Source organism: Coregonus lavaretus, assembly GCF_964263955.1.
Source record: "Coregonus lavaretus genome assembly, chromosome: 5".
In the NCBI taxonomy this organism is placed as follows: domain Eukaryota; kingdom Metazoa; phylum Chordata; class Actinopteri; order Salmoniformes; family Salmonidae; genus Coregonus; species Coregonus lavaretus.
The window spans coordinates 67,202,243-67,224,439 of NC_139992.1; the positions used below are offsets into that span (position 1 = coordinate 67,202,243).

The following is a 22,197-nucleotide window of genomic DNA, read 5'->3' on the forward strand; positions in this document are numbered from 1 at the left end:
ACGACTGGGTTGCGTCTCTGGCAACCGAACCGATAGAATGAACGACCAGCCGGCTTGGGTAGCAACCCTAGATTTGTGTCGGGACAATATATTGTGGATGGATGAAATAGTATGAATAAATTAATAAAAATAACGTTTTTAATGAAAATATATCAATCATTATTTGAATATGTTGGTAAACTGAATATGATGGTAACCCTCGAAGCCAGTGTTTGGAGGATATATTGGCAACCCTCGAAGCCAGTGTTTGGAGGATCCCTCGAAGGGTTACCAACATATTCGGGTTACGAGGGTTACCAACATAAACATTCCATGTTTAGCATTATCTAGTCCAATTGTGGCATGATTCCACTATATTTATCCGTTTGGGTGTTTCAATGGGGGACTTTTATTTTGAAGTCAAACCACCGATTCCACTATTGTTGCTCACACTAATGTTGTTCACGACACACGCGTTTGAAATAGACGGGCGACGCATACACTGACCCCATCACACTAAAAACCTGCGAAGATCGCCGGTGAGAGACTGCTGCAACTACGCAATAGGCCATTGATATCGCATTCATTTATCGCATTCATTTCTGGGCCATTGGTAAAGGGGACAACGCGTACATAATCCAAGGAAATGGCTGGTATTTTGACATGGTTTTGGAACGAGAGATTTTGGCTCCCTCACAATGTAACCTGGGCTGATTTAAAAAACACAGATGAGGCAACATTCCCACAAGCCGAGGATTTGTATCTGGCTTGTCCTTTAGCCTTCTGCATCTTTATGATTCGACTGGTTTTCGAAAGGTGGGTGCATTCAGAAGTGATAACCTTATATTGGTATAACTGGAGATAATGTTGGGTTCGTTTAATTTACATGTAGTCAAAAGAAAGACTGTTTTAAAGAACATTGTATCGGGTAGGCTATTGAAGCATGTATGCTCACACTGAATTTCTAGACAATGACATGCACATGATGCGATGTATCAAGGAATGTAACATTGTAGCTTCTCTATAGGCCTGTCTGTTACATTGTAACAATGCTTCTATGATATATTAATAATGTGTCGGAGCAATAGAGCTGCATTTGGATATTAATTATTTTCTCCATAATGAGAGACATGCTGGCCTAGCATCCACGTTGCAAGTTGCAGCTGTCAATAGGAGGCAAGGACGTTATTCGAGTCATGCTCGTCTAATTTAGCCTACTATTGACCTTGTAAGGGTCTGTGATGCCTATGTCTTGATGGTGATCAGTGTTGAGCTTCATGTTGTTGTTGTAAGCCTGCCTATCCCAATTGTACATAGTCTACCAGGCTAAGTGTTGATGCTAGACTGGTACACCACTCAGCCACATGGGATGCTCTGTACAATAGACCACAGACATCAGTAGGAAACAGACAGACTTCCACAGCAGTGTCTCAACATTGCCTAATACTACACTCTTTATAACGGCTCATCGTGATATGGCATATAGGTGTCTGATTTTAGATTTGTGTGCATTCGTCAGTAGGCTACAGTTGAAATCTATTTTAGTGTAGGCTACATACATGTCACTGATTGGCTACATGTCATAAGGTCATCCTGCTGTCACAACCACCACCGTGACAGTCACAATGGAACTTTTACATAGAAATATGTGTGCTGTATAAGTCTTCATGGGACAGTTGAGAGGCTTGTTGTTAAATGTAAATGTCCTTGATTACTGATGATATGACCTATAAAATATGATTGCACTAATAGGCCAAACAAAAGTGAAGACTGTGGTTCCTGCTGTGAAGTGTTCCTAGACCAAGATGTTTGCTTTTTAATTGTAGATTATACACACAGCTTGCTTATGCATACACAAGCCTCACATTTACTATTATCGGACAAGGGCATCTATGATACTATTTGCTAAAACAACATATTGTAGTACTGGATTAGTGTCCATTGAATCTGCCAACAACTGCTGTTGCCCTTATGTTGCCTCTCACTGAAGATAACACTACCTCTTTCAATGGCAGCTAGAGTTCTAAACTATATTTATACTGAGTCAGTGTTCACAATTCACTTTTAAGGCAGGCTTTAACAGATAAGGTTTTTATTGCTAAAACTGAAACGTTGTGAGGCATAACATTTCCTCATGAAAGGTCTGTTTATGGTGATCAGATTAGATTTTCTGATTGCTGACGACACTTCATTTGCAGAGTAAGGACTTTTTATGAATAGACCACTAGACTGCTAATATCTCTCTCTCTCTCTCAGCTGTCTGCACATGGACATTTCATCTTGATCTTGGCATACACTTCCAGCAGTTTAATCTTCCATAACCCTTTGTCCATTAATGTGACTGTTACTCAATCATATAGCTTCATGATGCCATCTTTCATTTATACAGTTGTTAAATTTAGCCAAATTCTTATATTGTAAATTGCTGACAATGTATACTGAAATAATAATTCAGCAATTCACACATTGTACTTATAGTTGGATAAGATTTTGAAGCTTTGAGATTTATTTTTAACAACTGGTTGTCAATATTGTCAATGTGTCTGCCACGATTGTCCCCATTTATCACGATCAAAACACTTTTCTGCTTAACAACAATTAGTTGATGATGATACAGTACCCACTGTGAGAATATTTTGATATTTTTGTGTTATTCTTTGTAGGTTTATTGCCAGACCATGTGCCTTGGGTCTCAAGATACAAGCCAATGGACCACAGAAAGCCCAGCCCAATGCCATTTTGGAGAAGGTGTTCACTGCTATCACCAAGGTAAAAAAAAAAGTAGTTCCTGATTTTCCACTGGAACTATGTGATACATTTGTTTGCATTTTAGTGCTGATAACATACTGTAGATTAAAATCAGTCTCTTTGCAAAAGGCATTGTATTCAGGTTGAGTCCAGAAAGCAAGACATCATGTTTGAAAGTATTTGTGCCTTGTTCTATTGATGCACCATGGTTATTATTAGCTCAGAAAGGGATGGAGGTCCTTTAACAAATGCTCAGATTCACATACTGAGCAATTTAGCAGACTAGCTCCACACAAGGTAGACATCCTCAGTCATTGTACATCCTCAGAAATGGAAACAAAGGTGTGTCCTCTCAGCTTCTTTTCAGGTGATCCCATAGTTTCACTTAGTGCTGGGGAAAAAATCGATACAGTTACATATCGGGGTATTATTTTTGATGTATCGTTTTTACAATATCGCAATATTATTTTTGCGCTAGTTGGCTGTACTCGCACCAAAACCCCAGTATTTTTCCTTCATAGCTTGTTCTCCATCTTCTTTTTAAATAGGGAGCCAATTTGTTTTCAGCACTTTTATTTCCATGATTGATCAAAAATTGTTTTCTCATGACTCTCTCTTTTCCCTCTGCAGCAGACATATGGTGAGCAATGTGTTTGGAACATCAAATCGCAATAAAATCACAGTATCGAATCGCTATACATATCGTATCGGCACCTAAGTATTGTCATAATATCATATTGTGAGGTCCCTGGAAATTCCCAGCCCTAGTTTCACTACCCCATAGTGCATCATGCTGATGAAACATTAAGACATTGATTGCCTTTGATTTCAGCGAATATCAAGCCTGTTTTAACTTCATTTTAACTTCAGACATGTCACACCTTTCCCACAATAATGACAGCTTTGTTAACAGTCAGGTGTCTGGATCTTGTGTTTGCTAGCATCCAGATGAGAAGAGGTTGGAGGGCCTGTCCAAACAGCTGGACTGGGATGTGCGGACCATCCAGCGCTGGTTCCGACAGCGCAGGAACCAGGAGAAGCCCAGCACGTTGGCTCGCTTTTGTGAGAGCATGTAAGAGATCTCGACAGCTTCAGAATGCCACTTATTATGACTAATATAAACACATGTAAAAAACTATTTGCCCCCTTTCAAATGTTCTCTACTTTTGCATATTTTTGATACTGAATGTTATCAGATATTCAACCAAAACATAATATTAGATAAAGGGAACCTGATGAACAAATAACACAACAATCACATACTTATTTCATTTATTTAATAAACAAAGTTTTGCAATACCCAATGCCCCTGTGTGAAAACGCTATTCAAATCGAATCAAATTTTATTTGCCACATGCGCCGAATACAACAGGTGTAGACATTACCGTGAAATGCTTACTTACAGCCCTTAACCAACAATGTGTTTACTTTATAAAAAGTAAAATAAAACAACAACAACAAAAAAGTGTTGAGAAAAAAAGAGCAGAAGTTAAATAAAATAATAGTTGGGAGGCTATATACAGGGGGGTACCGGTGCAGAGTCAATGTGCGGGGGCACCGGCTAGTTGAGGTAGTTGAGGTAATATGTACATGTGGGTAGAGTTAAAGTGACTATGCATAAATAATTAACAGAGTAGCAGCAGTGTAAAAAGATGGGGTGGGGGTAGGGGGGCAGTGCAAATAGTCCGGGTAGCCATGATTAGCGGTTCAGGAGTCTTATGGCTTGGGGGTAGAAGCTGTTGAGAAGTCATTTGGACCTAGACTTGGCACTCCGGTACCGCTTGCCGTGCGGTAGCAGAGAGAACAGTCTATGACTAGGGTGGCTGGAGTCTTTGACAATTTTGAGGGCCTTCTTCTGACACCGCCTTGTATAGAGGTCCTGGGTGGCAGGAAGCTTGGCCCCAGTGATGTACTGGGCCGTACGCACTACCGTCTGTAGTGCCTTGCGGTCGGAGGCCGAGCAGTTGCCATACCAGGCGGTGATGCAACCAGTCAGGATGCTCTCGTAGGTGCAGCTGTAGAACCTTTTGAGGATCTGAGGACCCATGCCAAATCTTTTCAGTCTCCTGAGGGGGAATAGGTTTTGTCATGCCCTCTTCACGACTGTCTTGGTGTGTTTGGACCATGATAGTTCGTTGGTGATGTGGACACCAAGGAACTTGAAGCTCTCAACCTGTTCCACTACAGCCCTGTCGATGAGAATGGGGGCGTGCTCAGTCCTCTTTTATTTCCTGTAGTCCACAATCATCTCCTTTGTCTTGGTCACGTTGAGGGAGAGGTTGTTATCCTGGCACCACACGGCCAGGTCTCTGACCTCCTCCCTATAGGCTGTCTCATCGTTGTCGGTGGTCAGGCCTACCACTGTTGTCGTCGGCAAACTTAATGATGGTGTTGGAATCGTGCCTGGCCATGCAGTCATGGGTGAACAGGGAGTACAGGAGGGGACTGAGCACGCACCCCTGAGGGGCCCCCGTGTTGAGGATCAGTGTGGCAGATTTGTTGTTACCTACCCTTACCACCTGGGGGCGGCCCGTCAGGAAGTCCAGGATCCAGTTGCAGAGGAAGGTGTTTACTCCCAGGATCCTTAGCTTAGTAATGAGCTTTGAGGGCACTATGGTGTTGAACGCTGAGCTGTAGTCAATGAATAGCATTCTCACGTAGGTGTTCCTCTTGTCCAGGTGGGAAAGGGCAGTGTGGAGTGCAATAGAGATTGCATCATCTGTGGATCTGTTGGGGCGGTATGCAAATTGGAGTGGGTCTAGGGTTTCTGGGATAATGGTGTTGATGTGAGCCATGACCAGCCATTCAAAGCACTTCATGGCTACAGACGTCAGTGCTACGGGTAGTCATTTAGGCAGGTTATCTTAGTGTCCTTGGGCACGGGGACTATGGTGGTCTGCTTGAAACATGTTGGTATTACAGACTCAGTCAGGGACATGTTGAAAATGTCAGTGAAGACACTTGCCAGTTGGTCAGCACATGCTCGGAGTACACGTCCAAGTGACGCACCGAGTCACTGGTGCTTCCTGCTTTAGTTTTTGCTTATAAGCAGGAATCAGGAGGATAGAGTTATGGTCAGATCTGCCAAATGGAGGGCAAGGGAGAGCTTTGTATGCCCCCTTACACTCAATAACTGGTTGTTGATCAGTCTCACGTTGCTGTAGAGGAATTTTGGCCCACTCTTCCATGCAGAACTGCTTTAACTCAGCTACATTTGTGTGTTTTCAAGCATGAACTGCTTGTTTCAAGTCCTGCCACAACATCTCAATTGGGATTAGGTCTGGACTTTAAAAAAACACATTTGAAGTTTTGGAATGGCCTAATCAGCCATTTTCATGTCGATTCGATTGTGTGTTTTGGATCATTGTCTTGCTGCATGACCCAGCTGCGCTTCAGCTTCAGCTCACAGACGGATGGCCTGACATTCTCCTGCAGAATTCTCTGATACAGAGAATAATTCATGGTCCCTTCTATTAAGGCAATTCATCCAGGTCCTGATGCAGCAAAGCATCCCCAAACCATCACACTACCACCACCATGCTTGACCGTTGGTATAAGGTTCTTACTGTGGAATGCAGTGTTTGGTTTTCGCCAGGCATAGTGGGACCCATGTCGTCCAACTACAGGAAGCATTTGGTTGCAGTCATTGCAACTAAAGGTGGCACAACAAGTTATTGAGTATAAGGGGGCAATACTTTTTCACGCAGGGGAATTGGGTGTTGCATAACTTTGTTAATTAAATAATTAAAATAAGTATCAATTTTTCCTGTTATTTGTAAACTCAGGTTTCCTTTATCTAATATTAGGTTTTGGTTGAAGATCTGATAACATTCAGTATCAGAAATATGCTAAAATAGAGAAAATCAGAAAGGGGGCAAATACTTTTTTACGGCACTGTATATGCACATTTGTTCAGTGGAACAGATTTAGGTGTGGATACATAGACTTTCCAGTCCTTGCTATTAGAGGGACAGACAGTCTTTCCTGTCTGGAGGGATATCTACTAGTTGAACAGGCCTGTCAGAGTGGGCTCATGCCTGTCACCAGTGGAGCCAGGCTGGCAGTGGGAGAAGCAGCGAGGCACAGAGTGGGTCTCTGAGGTTGTTCACTCAGGAGCTCACGGTTGAAGGAACTCGCTGCTTAGACGATTGGCGCGGTCATTATTTGATCTTCAAAGAGAAATATCAGATTCAGTTTGTCAGTGTGAAAGTACCATGGTTCAGCAACTGCCAACTGGATTCAGTTACTTTGGTGGAACAAAAGAAGTAAGACGTCTCACAAAAGCATAGCCTCTATGCAACTAGAGCAAATCTGTACCTGTTTTCTCAATATCTTCTGCTAAAATTAAATCAAGGAAGCAACAGTGTCACAACTGTTGTCCCTACATTTTAAATATATGTAGTGTTGTGTCTGTAGGCGGAATGGAGTGGACAGACTCAGAATGGATTGGATGCCTGATTGGTTTCTCTGTTGTCTCAGTAGCATGCAATTTCCTAAACCGAACCAGCCACACTCGTCTCAGCAGTACTCCTACTGTAATTAGTGCCTTGTATGCAGCTGTTTGGGTTTGATAGGACGCTGTGGTCTCAGACACTTCAGGATGGCCAAGGTGAGGCCACTGTTCCCTTTTTCATTATGCTAACAAAGAGAGACACATTTAGACTGGAGACAGCAGAGCCCAAAGACGCTGCACACAGTTATTTATTTTGCAGCTAGTTTTATCCGGCCTGTCTGGTCCCCAGTCCCCAGTGGGGCAAGTGCTTTGTTTTCGACCACAGTGCTGGTTGTCTGAACTGATCTGCCTCCATCCCTCCATGGTCCTCTGTGGTTCAATTCTGTCAGGAAGAAATTAACCAAAGGTAGCAGATTATAATCTGCTGAGCCTTTAAAGACAAAGCTCATATTTGTGTTTTGTAAGCTAGAATGTCAGGAATGTCCTAATACACACATTTTGAGGGACATAAATATTTGCATTCACTTATGACAATATTTATGATAAAGCAGCAAGGCACCATGTGATAACTGTCTCTGCAGAATACAATGGAACTGCGCAATGATTGATAACATCTAAGTGAATCATCATGCTTTCATGGCTTGAATGCAACAACATGTTATAAAGCGACAGGACCATGTACCATTTGGTCACCAGCAAAATTATATTTTGAGAAAGTAGTTGTGAGTCATAGTAATTGTACATAAATAGCACCAGGCCCGGTCCTGGCCGTTGTGCCGCCCACCTATCCCCGTAAAAGTAAAATAGTGTAGCCTATAGTGCCGGACTATTTGATCGGATATCGTGCATGATTTTCTATTTAAAGTGTCTGTCTCATAACATTGTTATAAATATGGTCTCCAGTCTGTAGGCTACAGAAAAACCAAATATGCTACTAGTCTTTCTACTATAGGCTACATGATTTATGTTAGATGACTTGAGTGTTGTTGGAGTGCCGCAGCACTGTCGCTCTCCAACAGCACCCTGGAGAGGCACGATGGGCATGGACAAGAAACATATTTTGCACCCCTGACTTTGGCAAAGTGGGCACTGCTTATCATGGGGCGGCATCAGCGGTCACCTAAATAGCCCATATGATATACTGTATATACGTTTTAATTGTTTTGGGGCAGAATTATGTGAGATGCTGTTGGAGTTGCGTCTTGGTCAGTTTAGCTTCCTAATGGTAGGGCCTGCCCTGAATAGCGCAGCGCTAGGAGCACACTCTTTTACAGTGTTTGATTAACCAGTTGCCAAGCAACCATCTTCTTGACCTATCATTAGGTAAATGAGTCCACCTCATTTGTTTTTACAATTAATAAAGCACAGAGAGCAAAAGTTTGATTATTTGAATTCCATGTATGATAGACTTTCTTCTCATTCAAATATAAAAATATGTTCTATTTGTAACCAGAGCACAGGTAAAGTCTCTATGTACTGTGATCACTGACATTTGATACCTCAGAGATTCTTTGCCTCAGAAAAAGGACAACATGGATTTGCTGTAGTTTATTCGTCATTGCAAAGGCTACTGTGGTGTGTTTTCTGTCTATGGCTGTCAAAAAGACTTACTTCTTGTAAGGCCAGCTAAAGCTACCCACACTAAAACCACCTGGATGGAAGCACAACTCCCAGTGTCACACAGCATGATCAGCATTTGTAAAGTTCCCCCTCTGAGGCCAGTCAGTGACAGTATGTGAGCGGAGCTGGAGCGGAGAGAGGAGCGGAGCGTGCCCAATTTGACTGAAGCGTGGAGCGAGATTCCCAAAGGCTGGCGCGTCGGCCTTCTTGCCCGCTCCAATTTCGCTCCAGTAGCGCTCACTTCACGAGCTCAGGGCATGCCTGGCCCAGCATGCATTTGTAGTCTACTTATGTGCTGCGATAGCACCTTGCTTTAGCTATGGTCATGTAGTTCGCAAAATATTTTCATAAAGAAATGGATAAAACACACAGGTGCAAAATCAAGGTGACTTACAAAGATGAGGACCAAGAGCTAGAGAGGGAGTGCGGTGATGTAGTGTCCACAACTAAAGAATAATTGTGGAATCTGAAAATACACATATCCCGAAAGCACGATGGTGTACTTACTACGTGCACATGCTAAAAGAAAGGAACGAGGTGGGTAGCTAATGAAGTGTGTCATTGTAGAAAAGTATTTATAAACTCAAAATCAGATCTCTTAAAAGTTTCCTTCATTTATGTTATATTATCTATACAATAGGCCATAATTGATGTTGGTCCAATAGGCCTGGCATATTCCAACTTTCAAGGAGCTTTCCGTTTTGATTGGGGTATTTCGGGTATTTCGGTATTTTTTTTTTACAACTCTGCATCCAAAAAGGGTGTTTAGCATCCCCAGTGGCTATGCAAGCATGGAGAGGATATTCTCAGCTGCTGGCCTGCTCTCCAGGCACCATCGCATGAGCCTGACGCCACAGACTCTGGCCAAACTTGTGTTTCTAAAAATGTATTCAAAGGCACTGTAGACTCAGCCTAATAAGGTAGTTTTCATTGAATTTGTATTTAATTCGAAATAAGTCACAGCCTATATGCACAATTTATAGACTATAATGATTTAATACAACAAAATGTTGTTTAAATGCTGAGCGCTTAATGTCCCTGACTCCCTACCAGCCTAGTGTGTCGCACATGCAAATGCTTCACAATGTATTTCTTTGTAGACTATAGCCTTGAAATAATATAGCCTAAATGATTTTTGTTCCTTCTTAGGCTCACTGTCTGGCTCCTGACCTATTTATAGTGTTTTTATTCTGTTTAATATGACATGTAGCCTATTTGAAATTATGAGCACTTCTTACAATCACCTTTTCATGTTTATTAAAATACTTTTCATTCAAATTATATGGTTTGGTTTCAATACTTCAAAACCAAGTGGTAGGTCCAGGTAGTCACAAAAATAGATGTTGGGTGTGGTTAAATTGTGATTTTAAGGAATGGAGTGTTTTTTTAGCGGAGCGCCGCTCCATGAGCGATGAGCAGGATTTCCGACCAGTCAACTCCGCTCACATACTCTGGTCAGTGACTATTCGGTTCATACAACATCCCTGTCACACCATGCTAGTCAGAGTTGGAACTTCCTGTCTCTGATTTGTGGCCTGGTACATGATGGGTATTCCTGTGTGCTGCTGTGACTGTGTGAAACCAGAGTACACCTGCAGCTGACAGGCTGTTTCACCTGTGAGAGGCCATATTAATGGCAAGACTCAGTCTTGAATTATTGATGCAATTTGTCATCGTTACGAACCAGAAAAGAAAATCTGTCTTAGTCAAGAGTTTCTATTAAATAATTCATTTTTGTGAGAAAAATAAAAATAATATCATTAGGAAACCCAGTAATGTCTGACAAGGACGTGTGTTAGTTATTGGCTAGCTCTCAGTCTGTTCCCAGTGCAGTAATTAGTTGATTGTTTTGGGCTGTGCAGCAACAGCGTCTCCCTGTTCAGCGTGGCTTTGATCACTGAAGTGTCAACTGGAAACGTCTCAGTCTCTGCTCTGCCTGAGAGCTATAGAAACCCATGATCACAGGAGACACTTTCCTATTCAATCAGTATGCAGTTGTCGTGGGTACGTGCTGGGTTATGTAAGACCAGAGCAGAGGTTGGGACTGGGAGTGCCTACCTCCCTCTGCCATGCAGCAGTGCAGTGCGGTGGCGTCCGGGCTCCAGTGGAAGTGACTCACCATGGAATGCAGATGCTGGGGTGTGAGAGCCCTGGCACTCCGGCCACTTCTCTGACAAGGCTAGCAGGCCTCAGGACATAGTTCTAGAATATAACCTAGTCTCTGCCACTGGTTGAATTCACACTTGTTACTCTTCTGTTAGGTTGAAAACTGAGTAGCTGATCAAGATGACTCTCGTGTCCACAGGCCTTTCCTTTCCAAAAGCTATTTTCATTTCATTCTGTGACTTTTGAAAATGATTTAAAATATGGTACGTCTACTGTGTTCACCACTAATTGGTCTAAGAAGTAAAAGCTCTGTTTACTAAAAGCATCAGTGACTCAGTGCTTACAATAAAAGGAATTGTAGTCAGATGAATAGCGGAAAATAAGAGACTGTTTGTTAAGAGGTGCAAGTGTGATTTGAGCCTGTATGCTGTCACGGTATTGAACAAAGAGCCGGTGGCTTTCTTGGCTGTCCTTGGATTGACCTCCCTCACAGGAGCTCAGACATGGCCTCTCTTTGACATTCCACAGAGGATGCATCTAAACCCATAATTGTGTTACTGACTGACGTTCTGTTCTCTTTGTTTTCTTCACAGGTGGAGATTTACATTTTACCTCTATATATTTACCTACGGAGTGCGTTTCCTTAAAAAGGTGAGTGGGTTACTTTCCAAAATCATTTCATTGATGAATACCAAACTGAAAACATCTTTATTCAGCACTTTCCGTATTGAGGACACATTCTTCAAAGAGGAGCTATAACAGAACCTTGCACTCGAGGATGTGTGGAGGAGGTTAGATTTGATGCATCTTGCGGTGCAAGGAGTACCAACTGAAAAAGAATGCACCTCTCAAACACTCCAACCAGTGATCACTGATAAATAATGGATAGATTTGCTCTCTGCACGGTATCCATAATGCAGATATTAGTGTCTGTGAGCACATGCACAGTTGAGAAACTAGTTCCCTGTCAACTACCACCTTCAGTCTAATGCTGTTGTTACTCTATGATGATATATAGAGGAAATCACATCCTCCGAGGGTATCTCTTGTCTTTTAATGTGTCTGTCTGACTCTGTGCTATTGTGTAATGTACTGAGGCCAGAATACTTTTGAGTGTCTGTAGTAATTGAATGCTGCTGATGCTGCCATTGATCTAGAATAATGAGTAAGGGTGGTGAATAGGAGACATTGCTGCGAGGAGAATGTCTCATTGCAAGAGCTTGCATGACGAAGCACTTTGTGGAATGAGTTCATTCCCTTCAGCTGGGCCTAGTGAGTCCCTGGGGGGTATTAATAGCACAGGTCTACAGGGGAGAAGATGCAAACTCAATTGGCTTCCCTATAAGTCGCCGTTTTGATTTGATTTGATATAAGTCGCAGTGTGATGCAAAACTCGTCATAACGGCTGTATTTCTGCCTGCTTGAAGGACAATAGCTCAGATATACATGAAAACATGAAATGACCCCGGGAATCGATAGAACGTCACTCAGAGATGCACAAAAATTATATAACATTCAAAATGGGTGAACCTTTCCTTTAAGTCTTACCAAGGTGAACCTTTAACTGTGTCATAGCCCTCATCATCTCTCCTAAGCTCTAAGTTGATACAGTATGGGTGATGATTGAGTAACGACTCTGTAATGTAGCTCAGTTGGCTTACTGGTCATATTCTGCATTTTTCCACCAGACAACTATGGAACTATGTTCCTCCCTAATGTAAGAGTGTGAGTTTGCACATCAACTAAAGCAGAGTTAGCATTTTTAAGTAGGTTACATTTGTTTTGGTCCAGAATCATCTCTCGTTGAAGGCAAACATACCCTGTGAGAGATAATGGCAATAAGCAGCTCATTACCCTGCCTTTGTAGTCTAGGTCCCTCTTGTGGCAAGACATAAGACAGTCAAAACCACATCCCCCAGTTCACTAGAGCATTCATCATGTAGCCTGGGACCAGAATTAACATTCTCAGTCATCCCCAGGCTAGTGCGTTCATGATTACTTTGCACTACTAGCGCACAGCAAAAGCTTGCTTTGATTCAATTAAGTTTCCCTTGATGAAAATACAATCTGACATGGATACATTCCCAAGGTTATTGATGTGCTGTATTTTAATCAAACATTTAGTGTTGAGCCAGAGGCAACATAGCATTCAGGTGTGGGGATCAATAGCACTTTATGAATGTAAATACACTTTTAATTTGGGAACAGCATAACAGTACATTAATATTCTGTTCATGTATTGCCTCTGCAGACCCCATGGCTATGGAACACAAGAGAGTGCTGGTATAACTACCCTTATCAGGTAATGTTTTCATCATGAAAAAATTACCAATGTTTTCTCTGTTTCATTTTTGCTAAGCAACTTCTTTACACCTATAACAGTTATTGTATTTGAAAGGTCTGTAATACCTACAGTACGTTTGATCTAACTTTGTTGACCTACGTGTGTATTTTCACAGCCACTGACGGTGGACATCCACTATTACTATATACTGGAGCTGTCTTTCTACCTGTCCCTTCTGTTCTCCCAGTTCACAGATATCAGGAGGAAGGTAGGATACCAATTAAGTCAATAGTTTGTTTATCACATTGCTTCCTCCATAGATATTTGTTTGCATATGATGTAACACCCATTTCCTTTTAACCAAGGTAATTATGTTAATAATAATACAAAATAAAACTAATAATAGTCATCTTTAACAATAAAGCCAATATTAAGTCAGGGAAAAGGCTTCACAACGGTTTTAGAACATTCAGAAACCAAATGTGTTCTGAGTTTTTTCTCCTTTATAATCCTTTGTATTGTTCAGCTCCAGCTTTGATTTACACAGTAGTAATCTCAGAGGGAAGCCCTAATTAATGTTGTCTGCACTTGCATTCAGGCCTCCTCCGATTGTCTGTTCCATGACTTAGTTTTATTTAATCCCTGGGAGCGGTGCCTTTGCCCTGATGTGGTCTAGTCTCTCTGCTCTGTGAAATCACAGGCCTCTGAGAGGAGGAGATGGAATAGTGTTTGCTCATAACTTTTATGAGTAGGATTTTCTGGCAGCCATTCTAAACTGTTTTCCCCTCACATTTGTTTTGGAGTGAGTCCTATTTCAGTATTCAGTTCCTAGAGTCTGCCGATTTATTACATTTCTCCATTATTTTTTGATTTCAGCGTAATGTTTTTTGTTGTACCCGCTGATCAAAACCGTCATTAAGAATTAAAAAGATTAATTGAAATATTTAATATTGAATACGAATGGTTTCAAGTTGTTGTTAATATCAGTGTGTGTTTTAGCCCTGGTTTATCTGAGGTGATTTTGTTAGTAGCTCATGGTGATTATATCAACTTCGTAACCTAGCCTCCCTCTCCACTTCATCCTGAACGATGTTTAAACACTAATTGAGGGTCAAATAAACAGCTGGGATGACATCAGGCCCAGTTTTCTCACTCACGCTTAATCGCCAGACTAAAGATAAATAATCCATGGAACAGCCACCATGGAAAAGAGTGCTGCAGAATTCCTGATGTGCACACAATTCCTGTGTCTGTTCACACATTTAAGACACTCACGTACACTGAGAATACCAAACATTAGGAACACCTTCCTAATATCAATTTTGCCCTCAGAACAGCCTAATTCATCGGGACTTGGGCTCTACAAGGTGTTGAAAGCGTTCCACAGGGATGCTGGCCCATGTTGACTCCAATGCTTCCCACAGTTGTGTCAAGTTGGCTGGATGTCCTTTGGGTGGTGGACCATTCTTGATACGCATGGGAAACTGATGAACGTGGAAAAACCCAGCAAAGTTGCAGTACTTGACACGAACCGGTGCGCCTGGCACCTACTACCATACCCCGTTCAAATGCACTTAAATATTTTGTCTTGCCAAGTCACCCTCTGAATGGCACACATACACAATCCATGTCTCAATTGTCTCAAGCCTTCATCTACACTGATTGAAGTGGATTTAACAAGTGACATCAATAAGGGATCATGGCTTTCACATGGATTCACCTGGTCAGTCTATGTCATGGAAAGAGTTGTTCCTAATGTTTTGTATACTCAGTGTACACTCTTTCTAACACATCGCGTACACAAGCTATAAGACTTATTTTACAGGTCAGGGCTCCTCCATGTTTGAGCTGTCAGTATTGCCTCTGCTTACATTTCTTTCTTAAATGAGCTATGTTATCTTCTTTAGCACTGTTGAGGGGTGTCAAGAACAAAGGGTACAATATAGGGGGGGGGGGGGGGGGTGTAATTATAAATACAGCATGGGTATAAGCTTTACGATTTGAATCATCAATCAATCTTTTCAGTATTTTTCCAATTCAAATCTGCATCAACAGCCATTCGTTTACATTAACATGTGTTATTGTTTATGGAGTTGCCACCTTGGCCGTGGTCTTTTCCATAGTTCTTGTGGTTCACAGAATGTCAATTTGCATGCCTCTCACCACAGGCATATGCCTACCTCTCTTCCTCCTCTCTCTGCCCCACCCTGTCCACTCCACAGCACACCTAACTCACTCACTCACTCACTCACTCACTCAATCACTCACTCACAGCTGTCCCATGATGCCATGGTATTTATGCCCTCACCTCTCATCTCTGTGTTGACTGTTGGCATGTTGTCTGTTTTTGTTTCTCCTTTCAGTTTTTTCATGCACAAAACCACGCATTGAGGAGGTCCTCTGCACCCCCTGCCAATTCCAGTATGTTCCCTGCACTCTATTTTGCCATGCTTCCATTCTGCATTTCACACCACTGCTCTTCCTCCTCCTCCTCCTCATCCTCCTCCTGCTCTGGGCCGGTTGCTCTGCTGCTGTCCTGCTGTACTGATCCTCATCAACCTCGTGGTGCACAGGAAGGCTCTCCCATGTCATCCACATCCAGCCACAGCCTCACTCATCAGGACATCGCAACCAGGCTAGCTTTAACTAGACTAGACTGATTTAATACAGACTAATCTAGACTGACTAGAGGCAACCTTAGTTGTAGTACATGTAGACCCCTCTCTTTTTGTACATTTTTTCCAGATGTGATTCTCCTACTCAGTCATGTGTGAAATAAATTACTGTCAGTCTACTGAAGTACAGTTCTGTGAAAAAGTATTTGCCCCCTTTCTAATTTTCTCTACTTTTGCATATTTCTGATACTGAATGTTATCAGATCTTCAACCAAAACCTAATATTAGATAAAGGGAACCTGATTGAACAAATAACACAACAAATACATACTTATTTCATTTATTTCATAAACAAAGTTATGCAACATCCAATGCCCCTGTGTAAAAAAGTAATTGCCTGGTTTTCGCCAGAAATAATGGGACCAATGTCATCCAACAAGTTATACTTTTTGTTTCATCTGTCCATAGAACATTCTTCCAAGAGTCTTGATGATCATCCAGGTGCTACCAGGTGCTTTTTGACAAAGTTGAGTCAACTTTTTGGACGAGATGGGTCCCATTATGTCTGGCGAAAACCAAACACTGCATTCCACAGTAAGAACCTCATACCAACGGTCAAGCATGGTGGTGGTAGGTTGATGGTTTGGGGATGCTTTGCTGGACCTGGACGACTTGCCTTAATAGAAAGAACCATGAATTCTGCTCTGTATCAGAGAATTCTACAGGAGAATGTCAGGCCATCCATCTGTGAACTAAAGCTGAAGCGCAGCTGGGTCATGCAGCAAGACAATGATCCAAAACACACAATCAAGTCTATATGAAAATGGTTAAAAAGCAACAAATTTGAAGTTTTGGAATGGCCTAGTCAAAGTCCAGACCTAATCCCAATTGAGATGTTGTGGCAGGACTTGAAACAAGCAGTTCATAGTTGAAAACCCACAAATGTCGCTGAGTTAAAGCAGTTCTGCATGCAAGAGTAGGCCAACATTCCTCCACAGTGAAGTGAGAGACTGATCAACAACTACAGGAAGCATTTGGTTGTAGTCATTGCAGCTTAAGGTGGCACAACCAGTTATTGAGTGTAAGGGGGCAATTACTTTTTCACACAGGGGAATTGGGTGTTGCATAACTTTGTTAATTAAATAAATAAAATAAGTATATATTTTTTGTGTTATTTGTAAACTCAGGTTCCCTTGACCTAATATTATGTTTTGGTTGAAAATCTGAAAGGGGGCAAATACCTTTTCACGGTACTGTAGATGAGAAACGAAGGTGAGTCCCGCATTCAGAGAAACAACAGAATTGTTGACACAAATCAAAAGCAGATGGGAGGGAAGTTGAATTGCACAGCATATACAGTATGGCCGTTTACTGAGTGTAGTGTTTACAAAGAGTCAATGTCCTTGTCAGCATGTCACCATCGATGTTCTGATTAGTGTGCAGCCAGCAAGTGTACAAGGGGCTGAGGAGTCCACTTATCCAGTGTGAGCACAAAGAATACAGCAGCAGTCATACTCTCTGCATGACGCAGAGGTTTTCATAAAACCCATATGCTGTACAAGTCCCCTTGCTATGAGTCACATGATAGAGAGCTGTGAATGCTTTCTCCCTCTGCCATTGTGTGACATGACTATGACGCCTGTGTCCCCCAGGACTTCCTGATCATGTTCCTGCACCACCTTGCGACAATCACCCTCATCACCTTCTCCTACGTCAACAACATGGCTAGAGTGGGCACACTGGTCATGTGTCTTCACGACGCCGCCGACGTCCTGATGGAGGTGAGTAGAGACATGGGACTCGTTCAGCGAGGCACAACGTTGTGGAACGTTCAGATGGAAATATGTTTTGAAGAACAAACATGTCATTTATATTCACAACTTTTCTATCTGCTGCGTTCCACAACGTTTGCCTACTGAAAGTGGCCCTGATGTGTGTTCTTCACACCCCATGGACATGGCTCCTGTGGTTCTTTTGTGGTTGTTTTAGAATCACACGCAAGCCATCACACAGTGAGGTCAATGAGCACAGTAGCTATCGGGGGAAATCGGCCATCTGTAGATTTCAACTATGTACTGCTAAAAAAACTATTTCAGTGTATAAAAAAGATACGGCGGATGCAACATCCATGTTTGTTTTTTGTATTGTGAATTATGCCATTAGTAATAATTTTGCATGTGAACATGCATCTGTGACTTCTGTTGCAGGTTGCCAAAATGGCCAACTATGCCAAGTGCCAGAGACTTTGCAACCTCCTGTTTGTCATGTTTGCAATGGTCTTCATCAGTTCCAGGTTGGGTGTCTATCCTGTCTGGTAAAGATGCTTTGTCTCTACATCGAATGAATGCATCCCAAATGGCACCCTATTCCCTATGGGCACTGGTCAAAAGTAGTGCACTATGTAGGGAATAGGGTGTCGTTTGGGACACAGACAATGTCTTCATTGTGAAAATCTACAGCTCAATTGAAACGATGGGCTCGAGTGTCTTGTGTGCGGTCAGTTAACACATCACTTTATCTGAGAATGTTTGTCTCTATGCATCTTATCTGTCTCCGTCTACAGGAGGCATGAATGCACTGTAGATCTCAGAATATTGACACTTTCCAAATGGGCTTTGCAATTTTGCCATGAAGGTTTTCATTTTATACAGGTCTTGGTGTGTTTTGTTGCTTAGTAATAGTTACTATGGATACTACAGCCACAATATAGACATATCTTCTCCAGTAAAGAGAGAGGGGGGATAAGATGAGAGATTGACCATTATTTTTAGATCAATTATTTGACATACATTCTAGACTGGAATCTAAAATTACACATTAAATGTACACATTGAAATTATCAATTAACTACCTCTTTATGTTATTATGGTCTGTGTCATTTCCTATCAATACCAGATAGTTTAGTTTTTTCATATTGGACTTCCAATTAGATAATGAATTTGTATTGTACTGGGATGTTTTTGATGTGTCATCAGTGCCAGGGCATCCTACCTTGAGAGAGAAGCAGTAGAAAACCAGTCATAGTCCTGAATACATGAGCACCATCTTACTGTGTGATGTCCTTGTCACACTCAGCAGTACCGTCAATGTAAGAAGGGAAAAGGGACATGATTTACTATCCTGCTCTGAGACGACACCCCAACTTTATCAACCTAAAATATATTTCCTTTGAGGCCACACTCGAGGATAGAGCTGTTGATAACCAGGTCAAAATGACAAATGACTCTCTATTCTGGAGATATTAAATCATAACCATCTACAGTGCAGTGCTCTGTCTCTGTAGAAAGGTTGCTTTTGAATAGTGCCTGTAAATCATTTAGAAATGTCTTATTCAAAGATTTCCTCTTGTCATGTGGGTTGTACAGTATATCACAGTGCAGGCAGAGTGCACCACAACAGCCACAAAGGTGGCATTACTGCATAGCTGTTGCCATGGCTTCAGTATCAGCAGGATTCATACCATGTACAGTTATTGGTCCAGCAATATCTCTACCTTCACTGAAATAGCTCAATCATATCAAGCTATACTTTGCTATCACTAATTGAATAATCCTCTCTGTCTGTCTGTCTCTCTCTCTTGTAGGATTTTAAACACTACCTTGTTTGAGAGCTGGGAGATTGTGGGGCCGTACCCATCCTGGTGGGTGTTCAATCTGCTGCTGATCCTGCTGCAGTTCCTGCACTCCTTCTGGTCCTACCTCATAGTGAAGATAGCCTGTCGAGCCATATCCAGAGGAAAGGTGAGAGACAAGTCAGAGGTCACTCCTCTCTGACCTTCTCCTCCAATGGCTTTTGAGAAGGAGGCGAGAAGAGAGGATGTGAGGAGTCAAGGAAATGCAATTGAGATTCTCCCCCAGTTCACATTGACAGGGTCCCAAATGGCACCCTAGTCCCTATGTAGTGCACTACCATTGACCAGGGCCCATAGGGAATAGGGTGTAATTTGGGAAGCAGTCTTTGTCATATTGTTATACAGTAATGCTTTGCGAGAGGACCAACTTTATGTAGTTAAAGTAATTCTCATTATGTATGTAATTTAGAATTTAGTACTACCATGTTACTTTTTGTAATTGTGGATGCAAAGCATTGGGAAAATCTTCGCACTCAAGCTCACCATACATGTACTGTACTACAGGAGCTTTTCACTAAACTGTTTTGTTGTCAATAGCCTTCATTGATTTGACTTTTCTATCCCTTATGCTAACCTTTCAACCAAGGTGGGGAAGTGGAATCCTTTACATGTAAGTAGTAGAATATAAAGAGGAGAAACTTATTTGTGTATTATTGTCACATGCTATCTCACTAACAAATCACAATTACAGATTGTTCTGAAACGCAAGCCGTCCCTTTAGTTTTTATTGACGTTTTCCTCTTATTTGTAAAATAAGGAAACCAATAGCAATGGCCAATCGCTTGTACTTCCTCTGTCATGACATCAGATTGTATATGAGCTGTTCTAACAGCACCTGCAACTCTCCACAGGTGTCGAAAGACAACCGCAGTGACATTGAGTCCAGCTCTGACGAGGACAACGGTCCTCCGCCCGCTCCTGTTCAGAAGCACCACAACAGCACCACCAACGGGACCAATAAAGCCCATGGGACCAACGGGTACCTGTCAGCAGGGGCCCCGTGTCCAGACGAACACTGACTGCCACTATGAGACATTACAAGCACTGGAGCAAAGCTGCAGACACCATTCATAGATACTACATGTGTGCGTGTGCGATATGAACAACATTGCCTGTCTGGTACTGGAAGTTCTTAATAGAAATCTGTGAATGCAGTTCCGTTTTCTGTTTGATTATTTCCATGTTTCCCGTTTCATTTTATTCTCTTTCTCTATATTTGCATCAAACTGCACTCAATGAAATATCAAAGCACTCCTGTTGGTACAGCCCACTCTCTGTTTAGCCAATGAATGAAAGCATTCCACTATTATTGAAAGCATGCTGTTTAAAAATAGTCTTGACAGGCGTACTGGGGGTGGTTAATTATGTTAGTGTTTTTATGTTATTTATTTTTTATAGATTTATGTTTTCAAATTATTGTCAACATGTCTCAATTACTTTATTGTCAGTGTTAAGATTGGCTAATTATGAACCAATCCATAGTGCTCATCAGTTCACTATTCCATCAACAGGTAGACACATTACAGTATGAGTCATGTCATTGGCAAAATGCTAAACACCTGGATTTGCTTTCAATGCTGCACCCCCCTACACATGTCAAAACTGTGACTGAATTTGTTTGGCTCACAAAGTAATAGTAATGTGGTCCCACAACAATGCAATATGGGAAATACAAACAAACATTCTCCATCCATAAGCTGTAAATGAGATATCAGTAAAATATTATGTGTGTGTACAAAAATATGGGCCATGCTATATTTTAAATTAAAGCATTTTGTTATAAGTATTCTACAACATTTCTGGTAAGTATTTTTACTAAATGTTCATGGCCCTCTTGGAAGACAGATTAAGGTATTAAGCGATGATTCAATTATAACCCATGACGATATTAAAGATTGCAAGTCAGAAAGTATGTTTGTCGATCTGATTAATTTCAATTAGCAGGTAGTGTACATACTTGTTCTTGTGACAAGCAACTAAGTAATATTTGTAGATTACAGAATTGGAATTTAATGGAATGTCGTAAATTGACTAATGAATGTAAATTATTTTTATCTCTTAAAACTTTGATAACCACTCAACGTCAAGTGAATAATGAACGTGATTGCATTTCATAAATGAATCATGACCATGAATCCTTGCGATTGATATTCATTCAAGAATGCTTTCGGTACAATGCCATTGTTTTAAAAATAAATGTCATTCATCTTGCTAATCCAGTCTCATACATTATCATTTAAATATGAAAAATGTAAATATAACTAGATGTAGTGTATATTCAATTTAAAGTAGCATTTGTTTTTCAGAGAAAAACAATAGCTCTTCAGGTGCCCATGTAATTTCTCTATGAACTTGTATTGACTAATATGAATCATCCAAGGACACATGGATAGACTAGGAAGTGTATTGTGTAGGTCTCTAATGCAGTATCATCTTAATGCTGAGCATTGTGGCAATGTATTTACCACCGTCTCTCCTTCCCCATTGTTGATGTGAAGAGATGATATAATACTTTATTGGCAGTATTATAAACGCCTGGGTTTACTCTGCCCGCAAGAAAGGGAACGTTTTGAAGAGGTAAGGGACTGTACGTTATTTACACTTAACAGAAATATAAACTCAACATGTAAAGTGTTGGTCACGTGTTTCATGAGCTGGAATAAAAGATCCCAGAAATGTAACATACGCACAAAAAGCTTATTTCTCTCAAATTTTGGGCACACGTGTTTACATCCCTGTTAGTCAGCATTTCTCCTTTGCC

At 41.4% G+C, this 22,197-nt stretch overlaps 1 protein-coding gene across 1 annotated transcript; it reads left to right on the forward strand.

Moving 5' to 3' along the window:
* Positions 1-443: 443 nt before the first annotated feature.
* Positions 444-21,649, forward strand: cers6 (ceramide synthase 6). Its single transcript, XM_084162696.1, has 11 exons — positions 444-795; positions 2,643-2,748; positions 3,669-3,799; positions 11,500-11,557; positions 13,158-13,208; positions 13,366-13,458; positions 17,458-17,586; positions 18,013-18,119; positions 19,389-19,545; positions 20,023-20,046; positions 20,288-21,649. The coding sequence occupies exons 1-11, from the start codon at positions 626-628 to the stop codon at positions 20,453-20,455; spliced, it is 1,194 nt and encodes a 397-aa protein (XP_084018822.1). The 5' UTR covers positions 444-625; the 3' UTR covers positions 20,456-21,649.
* Positions 21,650-22,197: the final 548 nt, after the last annotated feature.

Bases quoted from the DNA above. Each gene is read 5' to 3' on its own strand.
- cers6 (XM_084162696.1), top strand. From the start codon at position 626: ATGGCTGGTATTTTGACATGGTTTTGGAACGAGAGATTTTGGCTCCCT. The intron at 3,800-11,499 runs GTAAGAGATCTC...TTTTCTTCACAG, and splicing joins GCTCGCTTTTGTGAGAGCAT to GTGGAGATTTACATTTTACC. The intron at 20,047-20,287 runs GTAAGTAGTAGA...AACTCTCCACAG, and splicing joins GGAAGTGGAATCCTTTACAT to GTGTCGAAAGACAACCGCAG.